At 43.5% G+C, this 15,000-nt stretch overlaps 3 protein-coding genes across 7 annotated transcripts in view; all 3 read left to right on the forward strand.

The window, feature by feature from the left end:
• The window catches only part of LOC311008804 (uncharacterized protein), a 248,110-nt gene that overhangs the window by 169,220 nt on the left and 63,890 nt on the right, over positions 1-15,000 (forward strand). The gene's annotated exons all lie outside the window — the stretch shown is intronic.
• Positions 145-1,310, forward strand: LOC311009028 (stonustoxin subunit alpha-like; the record flags this gene model as incomplete). Its single annotated transcript, XM_084003004.1, has 1 exon — positions 145-1,310. A coding segment is annotated over one exon (528 nt), but the record flags the coding sequence as incomplete, so codon positions are not given.
• Positions 11,512-12,908, forward strand: LOC311009029 (sialoadhesin-like; the record flags this gene model as incomplete). The annotated part of the gene is made up of 4 exons (XM_084003005.1): positions 11,512-11,653; positions 11,779-12,021; positions 12,467-12,589; positions 12,775-12,908. The coding sequence occupies 4 exons, from the start codon at positions 11,512-11,514 to the stop codon at positions 12,864-12,866; spliced, it is 600 nt and encodes a 199-aa protein (XP_083859131.1). The 3' UTR covers positions 12,867-12,908.

Here is a 15,000-nt window from a genome sequence, read left to right on the forward strand (position 1 = left end):
ACCATCAAGTTACCGCCCCCTTGTGATGTCATATACTAATACCCAAAGTATATTTATTAAGCTTTAAAACACAAACAAAAAACACCCAATTGTCTCCAACAATAACCTTTAGCTGCATTGTGTTTGTTCTCTCCATCAGATGTCTGTGAACTGGAACTGGACACAAACACAGTCAGCAGAGAACTCAAACTGGACGACACCAACAGGAAGGTGACACGTGTGGACGACGACCAGTCATATCCAGATCATCCAGACAGATTTGTCTCAAAGCCTCAGCTGCTGTGTAGAGACGGTCTGACTGGTCGCTGTTACTGGGAGGTCGAGTGGAGAGGAAGGGTTGATATATCAGTGAGTTACAGAGGAATCAAGAGGAGAGGAGACGACTCTGAGTTTGGATGTAATGATCAGTCCTGGAGTCTGGGTTGTTATGATGGTGGTTACTCTGTCAGTCACAAAAACAAAGAAACAGACATCTCCTCCTCCTCCTCCTCCTCCTCCTCCTCCTTCTCCGGTGTGGTAGCAGTGTACTTGGACTGTCCTGCTGGCACTTTGACCTTCTACAGAGTCTCCTCTAACAAACTGATCCACCTCCACACCTTCAACACCACATTCACTGAACCTCTTTATCCTGGGTTTACAGTCTGGCCTGGATCAGTGTCTCTGTGTCTCTGAAACTGTTCACAACAAACACAAAGCGGTGTGATTACATTCAGAGTCGATGCAAAGATGTGAATGAAAACATAGCAGTTTGTAATCAGTCAGGTTCATTCCTCCTTGTACTTGTTGTAAATGTATTCATGCTTGTGTAAATGTACTTAAATGAATGCAGTATATCGGGATGGCTTTGTCTTTAGACTGAACCTTGTCGTGTTGAGGAACATGCATTAGTGACTGGAGCAACTAGTTGCTGTCCAGTGAAAACCATCAACATGAAACACAGAGCACACACAGATTAGAATAGAAAACATCATGTATTTAACATATTACAAATAAAAAAACATATATTAAACTGTTTCTTCATTGTTGGAGAAGATGCTCCTGTTAAATCCACTAAGGAATTATAAACTATGATGATGCTGCAGCTGTGATTTTCCATTCATCAACGCTTTATAACGCTTGCTCTTGGGTGATGTTGGGAGATACACAGACCAGCTGAGGAAGACGGCTGCACGATGCATGTGAACGTGTCTGGGTATTGTTACCACCTGGCTCTAAGGTGGCAACAAGGAGGGAGGCGACACACAGATAAAGCACCAAAAAGGTACTTTTATTTGACAAAAGTAAATGAACTTATTTAGAAATGAATGTGGTGTGTAGGTAAGAAAAGGAGTCAGTCCTGTCAGCAGTGTGTGGATGTGTGGACAATATGGTGAGATGTGTGCTGTATAGTGCCACAAACCAAACAAAGGAAGGAACAATCAAGGGTCTGGAGCCAGCTGAGAGAGAGAGAGGCTATGCAGAGGGCCGACTTCTATGCCCTCTGGAGAGCCCAGCCCACATGGGCAGGTATAATCACGAGCCTCGACCCAAAAAGGGAATACTGTAGTGATCAATAAAAATCACGAGGCTGCTTGGGCAAGAAGTGCCGAGCGATTAAATACAGAAGTACCTTTAAGAGTAACATGTTCTAATATAATACTGACAACAACTTCACGGACGTGAGGATAGTGTAGAGGTAACGTGCCGGCTTTGCATGCAGCCGGCCACGGTTCAATTCCTGACTATGGAAGTTTGAGAAACTTCTTTCTTTGGCCGGACCTCTCTCTCTCTCTCTCTCTGTGTCTCTCTGTCTCTCTCTCTCTCTCTCTCTCTCTCTCTCTCTCTCTCTCTCTCTCTCTCTTTTAGATAGGCCTAGTAAATGCATCTACATTGACCAACTCATTTATCTCAACAATTTAATGAACACATTCAATGAACCTATTAATGAACTCACCTGAAAGGAATGTATGTGGCTGTAAATTGCATGCAGTAATGCCTTTGTCATTGGGATCTATAACATGCTATTAATAATAACATCTTTATGCCTATCATGTTTGGGTTCTATTGTTATATTTGGGTTCTGGGGAAATTGTATGACATATTTATCATAGTTAAGGTAAAATGTTGGTCTAATTCTCTGATCTAAAGACAATTATACAAGCAAAAAAAACACGTGATGTCATCGCCGGGATGTGAACCTGGGATGCCCACGTTCGGGGGCAGGAGCATCACCACTCACCCAACTGGGGGCTTTAGATAATTATATGGCCAGTCGGTCTTAAACAAAATAAACGATTTATTCATATTTTTTTAGTTGCAAGCGTGTATTTTTAGACGCTTGATGAAAATATAGTCTGTTTGTACTTCATATATGTAATTTCTGTAATTTTTGGTCTTTCACGTGACGAAATCACGAGGACTCGGCTTGGCGGAACCTTCTGCTGGTCCAGTTGTTTCCGACAGACGGACTTCTCTGAAACCCCCGCTAAAGTAAGCCTGATGGTTAGCCTGCCCCGGAGCAGGCTAGTTTGGTCGGATAAATTCCCATGGTTACTTAGCGGAGAGTACCTCAAGTCACGTTGATGGAACGCAACTCTCGCTAAAGGTAGCGAGGCTTATCCAAATTAGCCCGGCTTTGCGCTTAGCGAGTTTGATGGAATACCCCTCTGCTTTGTTCTGTTGTTTTTTGTTTTGTTTGATTTAGTTTTTTGTTGTAAGGCTTCTTTGAGCACCCGGAAAAGCACTTTATAAAACGTTTTTATTTTATAATATATATATTTTTATAATTATTATTATTATTACGTGTTTAATCAAGGTTCATGAACTGAGATGCATTGAAAATAAATTGAATTATAAATGTAAAAAAAACTTTTTTAACTGAAACTCTGCTTTCCACCAGCAGGTGGCGGTAAAACGCCACCAGGATCCAGGTGAAGCCAGGGTCGGCCATCACTGTATGGGGGTTGGGGTGGACCAGGTTGGGGGTGTGGGCGCGGCGTGGGACGCGGCTTGGGGGCTGGTCTAGGCGTGGTCCTATTTAAGTCTCGCTCCCTTCTTTTTAGAACTAACAGATTAGTTAGTGGCTCCTCCACCCCCGTCAGCCGCCCGCCGGCCGGCCGCATGTCGCCTCGCTCCGCTTTCATGGAGGACGTGGGGAGCCGCCATGTTGTTTCGGAGCCTCGTGGTTGCCTCCGAGGGGGGGGGGGGGGGACACGACCAGGTCGACATCAGTCAAGAGGACGAAGTGGCAGCTTTCCAGCAGCCACTTCTGGAAGCGGATACAACCGGACAACGTAAATTATAGATCCATTTATTTGTTCCTTCTTCGTTAATACAAACATAGATGTCCCTATCGCATTCACGCGGTTGAAAAATTGTTTGCCACTTCCGCCTCACCTGGTCATAGGTAACCTAGGTAACCCATCACTATATCAAGCTACAACGTCTGACGTCACATTCCATTGTCTTGACAGATTGCGGCAGTCAATCCGTTTTCACACATAGAAACACACATAGTTATTTTTAAACCATAATTCACCATACTATTAAACCATATTCCATAAACTTAAATATTATAATTATTTCAACCGTGTTATCAATCTTAATAACTTAATTTGCAACATAAATATCAAAATGGCTCCAACACTCCGGCCCCTAATTGGCCATAATAAGGCAATTCATAACAAAATATTCATGGGAGCCACACAGTTCAAAGAGTCCATTGCAATATTATTCATGTTTCACATTTCTTTTTTTTCTTTTTTTTTCACATATTTGTTTCAATGGTTCATGAAAAGTCCAGCCGGAAAAGGCTTTCTTCTTTCAAAAATATTACCCCTTATAAAAATCAAGGGGAATTCAGAGTCTTTTCTCAAAAAATATTCCAATAGTCCTTTCGATAGCCCATTCAATAGTCCTTTTGATAGTCCATTCAATAGTCCTTTCGATAGTCCATTCAATAGTCCTTTTCAAATCATATAATTTCACATTAATACATTTAATTGAATCTTTCCATAAACATCAGCAGGTAAGTATCCAACAAATTTGTATGTATTCTTTGCTCGTTCACAAGTGCAATATACTAGAAAAGGATTTCAGTATTTTATCAAAATAAATGTTATGTTTGTTAGCAGTGTAGTGTGGTGTGTGTCAGTGTGTAAGTCCGTCAGGACATGTCTTTGAGGAGACACAGCTTGGTAATAGGTCTTTCCAGGATGTTTGTCTGAGTTTTTACTTTGACACGACGTACACAGCCCTTTGCGTCTGGAAAGGTTTCCATGATACGTCCCATAGGCCAGGAGTTTCGTGGAGAGGTCTCATCTATGATCAGTACTATGTCTCCAGGTTTCAGGTTTCTTTTGACTTCATTCCATTTTTGTCTCTCCTGCATTAGCGGGAGATACTCCCGTGTCCATCTTTTCCAGAAGAGGTCCGACAGGTACTGAACCTGTTTCCACCTTCTTCTAGAGTAGCTGTCCTGTTTGGAAAAGAGCCCGGGTGGAAGAATAGGTTTTCCTTTCAAGAGCAGAAGGTGGTTTGGAGTTAGGGGTTCAGGATCTTTGGAGTCTCCAGATGATACTGTAATGGGACGGGCATTGAGGACTGCCTCCACTTCGCACAAGGCAGTTTGAAGACATTCGTCATTCAGGGTCTGTTCCTTTGTGATGGAGTAAAGGATTTTTTTTATGATTCGAATGAGACGTTCCCACACGCCTCCGTGGTGGGAACCATAAGGCGGGTTGAAACTCCATTTGATGCCTTTGTACTCATTGAATCCCGTATTTTATTCATGTTCAGGTGAGCAAGTGCCTCTTTTAATTCTCGCTCTGCGCCCACGAAATTTGTTCCGTTGTCTGAAACTATTTCTTTGATTTGACCACGTCTGCAGAGGAATCTTCGCAAGGCTGAGATACATGAATCTGTGTCCATGGAGTAAGCCATCTCCAAGTGTACAGCCCTACTGACAAGACATGTAAACAAGGCTCCGTATCTCTTCACCCGGCTACGGCCACTCTTGACTTCTATGGGCCCGAAATAGTCCAGGCCAGTGTGAGTGAACGGGGGGAGATCTGGTGTTATGCGTATGAGCGGTAAATCAGCCATTTTCTGTTTCATAGCACTGCCATGCCATCGTCTGCAGAGTGTGCAATCGCGGGTTATTTTCCTTGCAGCCTGATTGGCTTTGGGAATCCAATATTTTGTTCTTAGCTTAGAAAGCATCTGATTTTTTCCACAATGACCAACCAGATGGTGGGTGTGGTTCAGAAGAAGTTTTGAGAAGTGGTCTACATTAGACAGAATAGCCGGGTGTTTGAAGTCCTCCGGCATAGCCAACTTGCTTAATCTACCGCCCACTCTCAGTATTCCATCTCTAAGAATGGGGTCCAACTTGTATAGTCTGCTACTCCTTCTTACAGCTTGGCCTGCTCTTAAGGCATTCACTTCATCCCTGAAGGCTTTCTGTTGAACATAAGCAACAAGTGATTCCTCAGCTTCTGTAAAATCCTGCACGGACAGTTGCTGGTCGGATAGCTGCTTGTCTTTCACATATTCTGATTTAACTGATGCACTGTGTGAGGTATATGTTTTTTTCAATTGGATCAAGTGTCTCAGGGTCCCTTTGAACTTCAAAAGCCACGCCGTAGATCTGATGAGTTTGTCCCATGATGAGAAGGATTCGATGAAGCGAGTCAGAGGGTCTTCGTGGACTGTTGTTGCGAAGGCCACAACAGTTTTCTTTACCTCTGAGTCACTGTCAGAAAGTACTAGTGGTTGGGTGGAAAGTTTCGGCCAGTCAGCTTCGCATTTGGCCAGAAAGTCTGGACCGTTAAGCCAAGATCTTTCTTTCAGAAAAGCATCAGCTCGCATTCCCCTAGACGCATTGTCTGCTGGGTTGAGGTCAGTCTTAATGTGACGCCACTGAGATTTCTGTGTCAGGTCACGAATCAGGGATACTCGGTTAGCCACAAAGGTCTTGAATCTCTGAGTGTCACTCAGAATGTACTTCAGGACAGAAGTACTATCAGTCCAGAAGAAGGAGTCTGAGATCTGAAGCCTCAGTTCTTTCCTGAGCATGTTGTCAATACGAGCGGCCAAAACCGCTGCAGTGAGCTCCATTCTGGGGATTGTGACCACTTTTAGGGGTGCAACCCTCGCTTTTCCCATCACTAACGTAATGTGAGGGGGTTTGCTTCCGCTGGTAAATCTTATGTAGCTGACAGTCCCATAGCCACTTTCGCTGGCATCGCAGAAGTGGTGTAATTGGGTGTCAGTGACATCAAAATCTACGGGTTTGTAGCATCTTTCGATTCTGAAGTCGGAAATCCCATGAAGATCTTTCTGCCACTCGCTCCATTTTGACGCAAGGGCAGGTGGGATTTCCCCATCCCATCCGCAGTTGATCTTACACAGCTCCTGCTGTATCAGTTTCCCTGTGAGCATCACTGGCGATAAGAATCCCAGAGGATCGTAAACAGAATTGAGCACAGACAAGATTCCCCTTCGACTAACTGGCTGTTGTTTCGGGGTGATGTCAAAGAAGAATGTACCGGACTCGACATCCCACCGCATGCCAAGTGCTCTCTCCACAGGAAGCTTGTCCTCTATGGGTAAAGATGCAAGGACAGAGCGGCTGTTGCTGGTCCATTTGGTAAGTTTAAATCCTCCAGTTGCACATATTTTCTTTAAGTTCTGAACCGGACTAATGGCTTGGTTTTCATTTGGAACTGATTTAACACAGTCATCCACATAGAAATGGTGACGAATAGTGTTCAGTGCTGAGCTATCGGCTTTCCCTTCATTATCCTCAGCTGTCTGCTTGAGGGCAAAATTTGCACAGCTGGGAGATGAAACTGCACCGAATAGATGCACAGTCATTCGAAATTCCCTCAGTGCTTGAGTAGTGTCGCCACCTGGCCACCACAAGAACCTCAGAAAGTCCACGTCCGTTTCAGGAATCTTCACTTGGTGGAACATTCCTTCGATGTCTCCCATCACAGCTACTGGTTCCTGTCTGAACTTCAGAAGTACACCTAGCAAGGTGTTTGTAAGGTCTGGGCCTTGTAGTAGCTCTGTGTTCAAAGAGGTACCTCTGTAGGCCGAAGTACAGTCGAAGACCACCCGGATTGTTTTTTTACGTTTGTGGTACACTCCGTGGTGGGGAATGTACCAGAGTCTCCCATCAGTCCGGTGGAGCTGTTCTTCGGGTACCATCTCTGCATGTCCTTTCAATAAGACATCGTTCATGAAACACACGTAATCCTTCTTAAATGATTCATCCTTCTCAAGTCTTTTCTTAAGGCCATATGCTCTTTGTTCAGCCATTTGCCTATTATTTGGCATACGAAGATCATCCTTACGGAAAGGAAGTCGGATTTCATAATGACCGTCTCTTTTCCTTAAAGATTCTTTCATGATTTGCAGAAATCTTTTATCTTCGAATGAATGTTCGTCTTTCTCCTCATAGCTCAATTCGGGGAAGTCTTGATTGTACTGTTGGATCAGAAGATCGCCCAAGCGAGCCACTGATATTCTGTTTGTCATTATTTGTGGTCGTCCATGTTTGTTTACATGTGAGCTAATTCCCAGTGGGCCATTAACTATCCATCCAAGGTGTGTCAGGACAGCATACGGGCCATTGTCCTGGCTGTTGATGACCTTGAGTGGTTCCATGGCTTTGGGGATGTTCATCCCAATCAACAGACTCACGTCAGCTTCAATGGAGTTCAGTTTGACCTCATTTAGGTAAGGCCATTGTTTTAGATCCTCTTCTCTTGGGATGTTCTTATCACTTACAGGAATTGTGCATTGTGTGAAGACCTCTGGGAGTTCGATGAAGTCTTTGCCATCAAGGCTGCTTACTTCCAGTCCACATAATTTGAAGGTTTTTACTGGCTTTTCATAGCACATGGTTTGAAGCAGAATTTCTGTTTTCCTCCCTCTGACAGACAGTTCTTCCATTAGTTTTTCTGTACAGAAGGTAGCGGAACTCCCGGGATCCAGGAATGCATATGTTTTTATGGCATGACTACCTTTGGTCGCCTTCACTATCACGGGTACAATTGCCAATTTGTGGTCTGTATTGCCGGCCCCTGTTTGGTCGGTTGGTGGCAGGGTAACTGTGACCGAGTTGGCTTGAACAGCTGTGCCACCACTAGTATTGTTCGTGGCTACTACAGGTGCTTTAGTGTCTATGGCGCCATCTGTTGGCCAGTTTTCGATGTGTAAGAGTGTTGGGTGTTTCTTATCACATGAGTGGCAAGTCAGGCGTTTCTTACATGTTTTGCTGAGATGTCCTTTTGTCAAACAGGCAAAACAAAATCCATGTTTCTTTAGAAATTCAATCTTCTCTTTGTGTGGGAGTTTTGACATTGCTTCACATCTTTCCATTGCATGCTCTCTATTACAGTAAACACAGGGTTTGGAAAAAGCATAACTTTCATTGAAAGGAGTGACATTTCTAAATTGATTTATCTTTTCTTTTACATTGGCCTTTGCAACAGCACTAGTGGTGACTGGAGAGACTGCAGTGAGAAAGCTCTGCTTGCTGGCAGATTTTCTATAGGGCAGGTTCACTGTAGGTGCTCTCACCTTTGCTTCTCTGCGAACGTCTTGAATGTCGCCAAAGACCGGATCCTGCAATATTCTGGACTGTTTCTCAATGAATCTGACGAGATCATTGAATTTAGGCCTTTGTTGTGTTTGTTCCGTAATGTCACATACCACTGTTCTCCATCTCTCTCTGAGTTTGTATGGGAGCTTGGAGACTATTTGTTTCATATTGGATTGCAAGTCAAGTTCCGACATGTATTGAAGGTTTTGGGCAGCATTACAGCAACTTCTTAAATATAACGCATAACTGTAAAGTGCCTTTCCATCATCTGGTCTGATTACAGTCCAGTCTAAGGCCTTCTCCATATAGGCAGTCGTGATTTTAAAGTCATTGCCAAAGTGTCGCTTGAGCAGGCGCTTGGCTTCAGTATATCCTTCCGCAGCGTCCATGTGAAAACAGCTTCTGACAAGTTCTTTCGGTTGTCCGACTGTATATTGTTCCAAAAAGTAAAGTCGGTCTTCGTTACTGTCAGTCTTATCTTCTATGTTGTATTTGATTGCTTGCATGAACAATTGAAATTCCAGGGGGTTACCATTGAACACGGGAACTTCCTTCTTTGGAAGTGCTGATTGGGCTACAACAGATACAAGCAGATTTGTCAAGTCTGAGTTATCTAGGGGTTCTAATGGTTCTCTTCCCGGAGTAGATTGTGCTCTTCTTGGTTGAGTCGAAGTAGTTCTAGTGCCTCCACTTGATAAGTTGAGCCTAGTTGTTGCAGCAGTGGTTGTTTGCGGTACTGCCATTGATTTCTGGGCTAGGCCGTCACGCATAGCCCTCTGTAATGGTGTTTTAGGTACTGCTCCCAGATCCACGAAATCCGGCTGAGATATCCCTGCCACTCTGCTGCTTTCCACTGATTCGGAAATTGGTTCCTCCGTTCTGTGTGATTTCTCCATATATTTCTCCAGGTAAGCGTTCATACCATCCTCAGGTCTGAAAGCCATTCCTGCTGTTGCTTCAGTTGAATCAATTTCTTCTATGGCCTCTAGTTTGGCATTTGTGACAGCAAGATCCTCTCTTAGTTGAAATGCTTCCATTTTCGCTCGCAGTTTAAGCTTTTCCATTTCCATTTCCATTTCCATTTCGTGTTTCACTCTCAATGACTTAGCTCTGGCCAGTAAACCAGCTTTATCCACAGCAATTTTAATTCGCGCAGAATAAGCTGATGATGCTTTAGAACTACTCTTAGATACCATTGACACACTATCATGCCCGTCATCAGGTGATTGTGGGTCTTGCTGACGTCTTAACCATATCTCGGTTTGACAAATAAAGTCATTAAACTTTGCTATCTTCGGTTCATACCAGTCAACATTTTCATTCTCTTTCACGTCATCAGATAAAAGCATTTGAACTGATTCATGAGATGTTTTAAATGTCTTCAATATTTCATTAAACTCTTCCAATTGTGCTTCCACAGCAACAGAATCTCCTCTACCAAGTCTTATTTCATTATTAATCTCATTCATTTTTCGAGTGCAGTGCCCAAGTTTGCCACGACGAGTTGCGCTGAGCTCTTTAATCCCATGTCTGCTCTGATGTTGCTCACCCGTGTCTGGGCCTATGGCCACCTCTTCCTCAGACATGATCTCGGTTATTTTATTTCGTTTTATAAATAATTATTCCTTCCCATGTCGCATCAACATACAAATAAACAGCGTCTTAATTTCTTTAATTCCTGTAATTCTTGCCGTCGGTTTATTCGTTCCTATAGATATGTTGTGCGCATAATTTATTCATTTGCAAAATCGTAATTATTTTGTAGATTTATTGCAGGTTATGCTTAGTTACTGAAGTCTTAGTTTGTCCTAAGCAATATTCTTAAAAGTGTCCACGTTGAATTAACACGTCGGGATCTCAGCGATCGCTTAAATACTTCTTTCCTGCGATCGCGCAATTCGGATTGTCCCATCAAACGTTTCAATCTCTCCTGATGTCTGATCGTATGGGTCTTGATTGCGCAATTCGAATTGTCCCATCAAACGTTTCATTCTCTCCTGATGTCCGATCGTATGGGTCTTGATTGCGCAATTCGGATTGTCCCATCAAACATTTCGGTCTCTCCTAATGTCTGATCGTATCATGGGTCTCTGAAGACAATGGAAATCGCCGGGTACTCACGAAGAGGCAAGTTGATGCTGAATGTGTTCCAGCGTATTTCCAAGCACAGCTCCAAGATGCAATCCGCCAGTTTCCTTTGTCCGACGTTTCGGATGGGCAGTTTTTCAACTTATTGAAGTGGCAGCTTTCCAGCAGCCACTTCTGGAAGCGGATACAACCGGACAACGCGCGTCGTAAATTATAGATCCATTTATTTGTTCCTTCTTCGTTAATACAAACATAGATGTCCCTATCGCATTCACGCGGTTGAAAAATTGTTTGCCACTTCCGCCTCACCTGGTCATAGGTAACCTAGGTAACCCATCACTATATCAAGCTACAACGTCTGACGTCACATTCCATTGTCTTGACAGATTGCGGCAGTCAATCCGTTTTCACACATAGAAACACACATAGTTATTTTTAAACCATAATTCACCATACTATTAAACCATATTCCATAAACTTAAATATTATAATTATTTCAACCGTGTTATCAATCTTAATAACTTAATTTGCAACATAAATATCAAAATGGCTCCAACAAATGTCAAAGTCATAGAAATGGAAACTGGCTAACTGATATCTGGCTAGTTAGTGAGCTAGCTAGCTAGCTCGTCCCTCTCCAGAACGGAGGGGAGTGAGTCAGCTCATTTTCTGCCACTGTAGCACTTAGGCATGGTGGAATTACCAAGCTAATGAGCCGGCTGTGCGCTAGTTAGCTTAACATGTCTCTGAGTTGCAGCGGTAACGCCAGCTTTCGCGGGTGGAAGGTCATCCGGTCAACGACCCCCACCCGCGACCTCACAGCCAGGAACAAGATGTCCGCCTGTGGGGCGGGATGGGGGACGCCGACCTCCGCTGGCTGCCAACTCGGGTCGGCCAAGCAGACAGACAACGCCATCTACTGGTGTGAGTCTCCGGCGAGGCAGCGGAGCAACTCCATCAACATCACAGTGCACAGTAGGAGCAACTAGAGATTTACATGATCCTTCCTCTTTTCTGGACTCTTCAAAGATGGATGTTTTGGAATTCTTTTTTTAATTGCATTATATTTCTCCTTCATACACACTTCCACGTGTCTCCAGGTACGCCGGTGATCCTGCAGACTCCAGTCCTCCCTGTGATGGAGGGTCATGAGGTCAAGCTGGCCTGTAAGACTAACAGGTCCTCCAGCCTCCCAGCTGATTTCTATAAAGATGGCTCCTTGATCAGTGCTGAGCCTACAGGTCACGTGACCATCCACCAGGTTTCCAAGTCTGACGAAGGCCTCTACACGTGTACCGTCGGTGGTGGCGGCGAATCTCCACCCAGCTGGCTGTTTGTCACAGGTGAGGAAGTGCTGAGTCAGCAGCTACGTTTGTAATTCCTTCATGAATATCGGAGCGTTCGGCGACTGTTTAAACCACTTTCAAGCAATAATATCATGACATCCATCGATCGGAGCTGGAGAAGGTCGAGAGCTAATCTTTACAACCATCAAATCAAATTCCTCTCAACGTAATGAATGAAAAAGTTACCTTCCTTATCGTACCAAAAAAAGCACCAAAAAGCAGAGGTTAGGAGCCGAACTTGGCGTAAACCTCCGGTTCTGCGAAGTGAAGCCAAACACCAAAGTGCCTTAAGCTTGCATTCTCTCTGCTAGCCATCAGGGGGCGACTCCTCTGGCTCTATATATATAGTGATATATAGTGATATATATATATATACAGTATATATACAGTATATATATATATATATATATATATATATATGTGTGTTTTTTCATTTTTCTAGAACTTCGGAGCGTGGCCGACTCCTCCATGTCTGTGGTGAGAGTGATGTGCCACCTGGTGGTCTTCTGCCCGTACTGCATCTCCACCGTCCTCTTGGTGAGAATGTATCGCCACAGGCCCGCAGGTAACACCGACCTTCTGATGAGTCTGCAGCGGAGAAATAAGAAATAATGGGAGTAGAATAAATCAACATCATCAGCAGGCCAATCTTTGTGTTGTCATAGCAACCATAGTAGTTATTTGAATAAATCAATCGGTAAATGTCTGACATCACAACGTGCTTCATTTTGATCAAATTCACTCGGGCAGGAAGGAAGCGGCGCGTTTCCATGGCGACGCCTCCACCCGGCGAGGATGATGAGGAACCGTACGATGACATCACCACCGAGCATCATTTCTGAACTTGTTTGTTTTGTTTTGATTTATTTGTACATGTGTTGTTTTAGTGCTTTTCTGTTATTTTATTTTGTCAATAAAGTAAGAAAATAAAAGTGAACCTGGTCCGTCTGAATAGTTTAACTAATAATTTAGTAATTGCTTTTGATTTGTTAACTTTGTGTAGCATTTCAGAAATGGAATATAATATTCATCACTATGTATTATATTCCATTAGTTAGTTCCTTAATCCAGCACAGTACTGAGACATCATAAATGACTAGGGTGACCCCTAGTGGTAGAATCAGGAACAACACAATGATTCCAAACCCATCCATCCATTTTCTACCGCTTATCGCGGGGGGGGGGGGGGGGGGGGGGGGGTGGAGCCGGTTCACCCTGGACAGGTCACCAGTCTATCACAGGGCTAACATGTAGAGACAAACAACCATTCACGCTCACATTCACACCTACGGGACATTTAGAGTCATCAATTAACCTATTATCATATAATCCAAACCCTTTAGAGTCAAATCGATTGTATTCAAATATTATTATTTAAATCCTATAAAATGTAAAAATGCTTTTTAGTGAGTGTGTAGGCATGTCAAACTTTATTAACAATAGTAGCTTAACGAACAAAGAATTCAGTATTAACCCACCATCGTTTGGATCCTAACAGTCTTGAGGTCTTTGATCTACATAAAACTAAGATATTACAAATCCATATAATTAGGGATTCAAGCTTTTATTCTATTTTTAAATTGTATTCATAATTCAGTCTCACTGGGTTTTGAAACATCTTTTTTTAAGGGCAACGAAGACGTAGAAGTTCATCGTAATCATTTCTCGTTAACATTCAGCATTAACGTTTGGCGCTACGTTTCCGTGTCCTCGGCTTCTGTCGGCGTTTCTTGGACAGAATCGATGTTTGGCCAGCAGAGAGAATGAAAGTTCAAAGGCACTTCAGCATTAGCTTCACTTTTAACGAGACTGTTAACTTTACGTTGTCTCATCTCTAGAGAACGGTGAGATATCAGGCAACACTACTGAAACAAACAAACAAAGCTTTATTGAAAATATTCAGAATGACAAAGATGCGATGTAGAGAGCAGAGTGAATGCAAGTTTGAGGCACTTCAGCCTTGGCTTCACTTTTCAGAACCAAAGGTCGCCGCCAGCCGTCTATGAGTGGATAAGAAGCAGGAGATGCAGCAGAATAAATTCTCTCAGCCTGAAATACATCATGAAGCGTACCATCCATCCATCCATCCATTTTCTACCGCTTATCCTGTATTCAGGGTCACGGGGGGGCTGGAGCCGATCCCAGCTGTCATTGGGTGAAGGCAGGGTTCACCCTGGACAGGACGCCAGTCTATCACAGGGCCGACATGTAGAGACAAACAACCATTCACACCTACGGGCAATTTAGAGTCACCAATTTACCTATCCCCATCTTACATGTCTTTGGACATCGTCTGCTCAGGCATACTTTCACCTAGAAACTCCATTTAAACTTTAAAATGTCTGTCTATCTCTCTCTGTCTCACTCAGAAGTGACAGCAGGTGCGCTCTGACTGGCCGACAGGAGCAGTCAGTGGGAGTTGTAGTTTTTCAAAGAAGACAGACAGACAGACAGACAGACAGACACACACACACACACACACACACCTGACAGACAGACAGACAGGACAGACAGACAGACAGGACAGACACGTCACAGGACCAGCTGCGGTTGATTGCTCTGCTCTGATTGGTGGGCTCCATCTGGCCCTGGTTGCTTAGCTACCAAAGCCTGCCCCCAGCAAGCCTGACTGTGATGAACGTTTTACTGTTGCTCACATGTGATAACATCATTAGGGCACACTTCACACAACTCAACTGGGAACCGTAGGGTCGCCGGTTCGAGTCCCTGTATGGACCAAGAATGGAGAGGTGCCAGTTCACCTCCTGGGCTCTGCCGAGGTGCCGTTGAGCATCCAGCTTAATTATACTTTTGCAAATATTCAGCTTTTTTAATATTGGTTTCAAATATTCAGCTTTTTCATACATTTGCACATATTCAGCTTTTTTTTTATATTCTCTTCAAATATTCAGCTTTTTCATACTTTTGCACATATTCAGCTTTTTTTTAATATTCTCTTCAAATATTCAGCTTTTT

This window comes from Eutrigla gurnardus (assembly GCF_963514095.1).
Source record: "Eutrigla gurnardus genome assembly, chromosome: 23".
Lineage (NCBI taxonomy): Eukaryota > Metazoa > Chordata > Actinopteri > Perciformes > Triglidae > Eutrigla > Eutrigla gurnardus.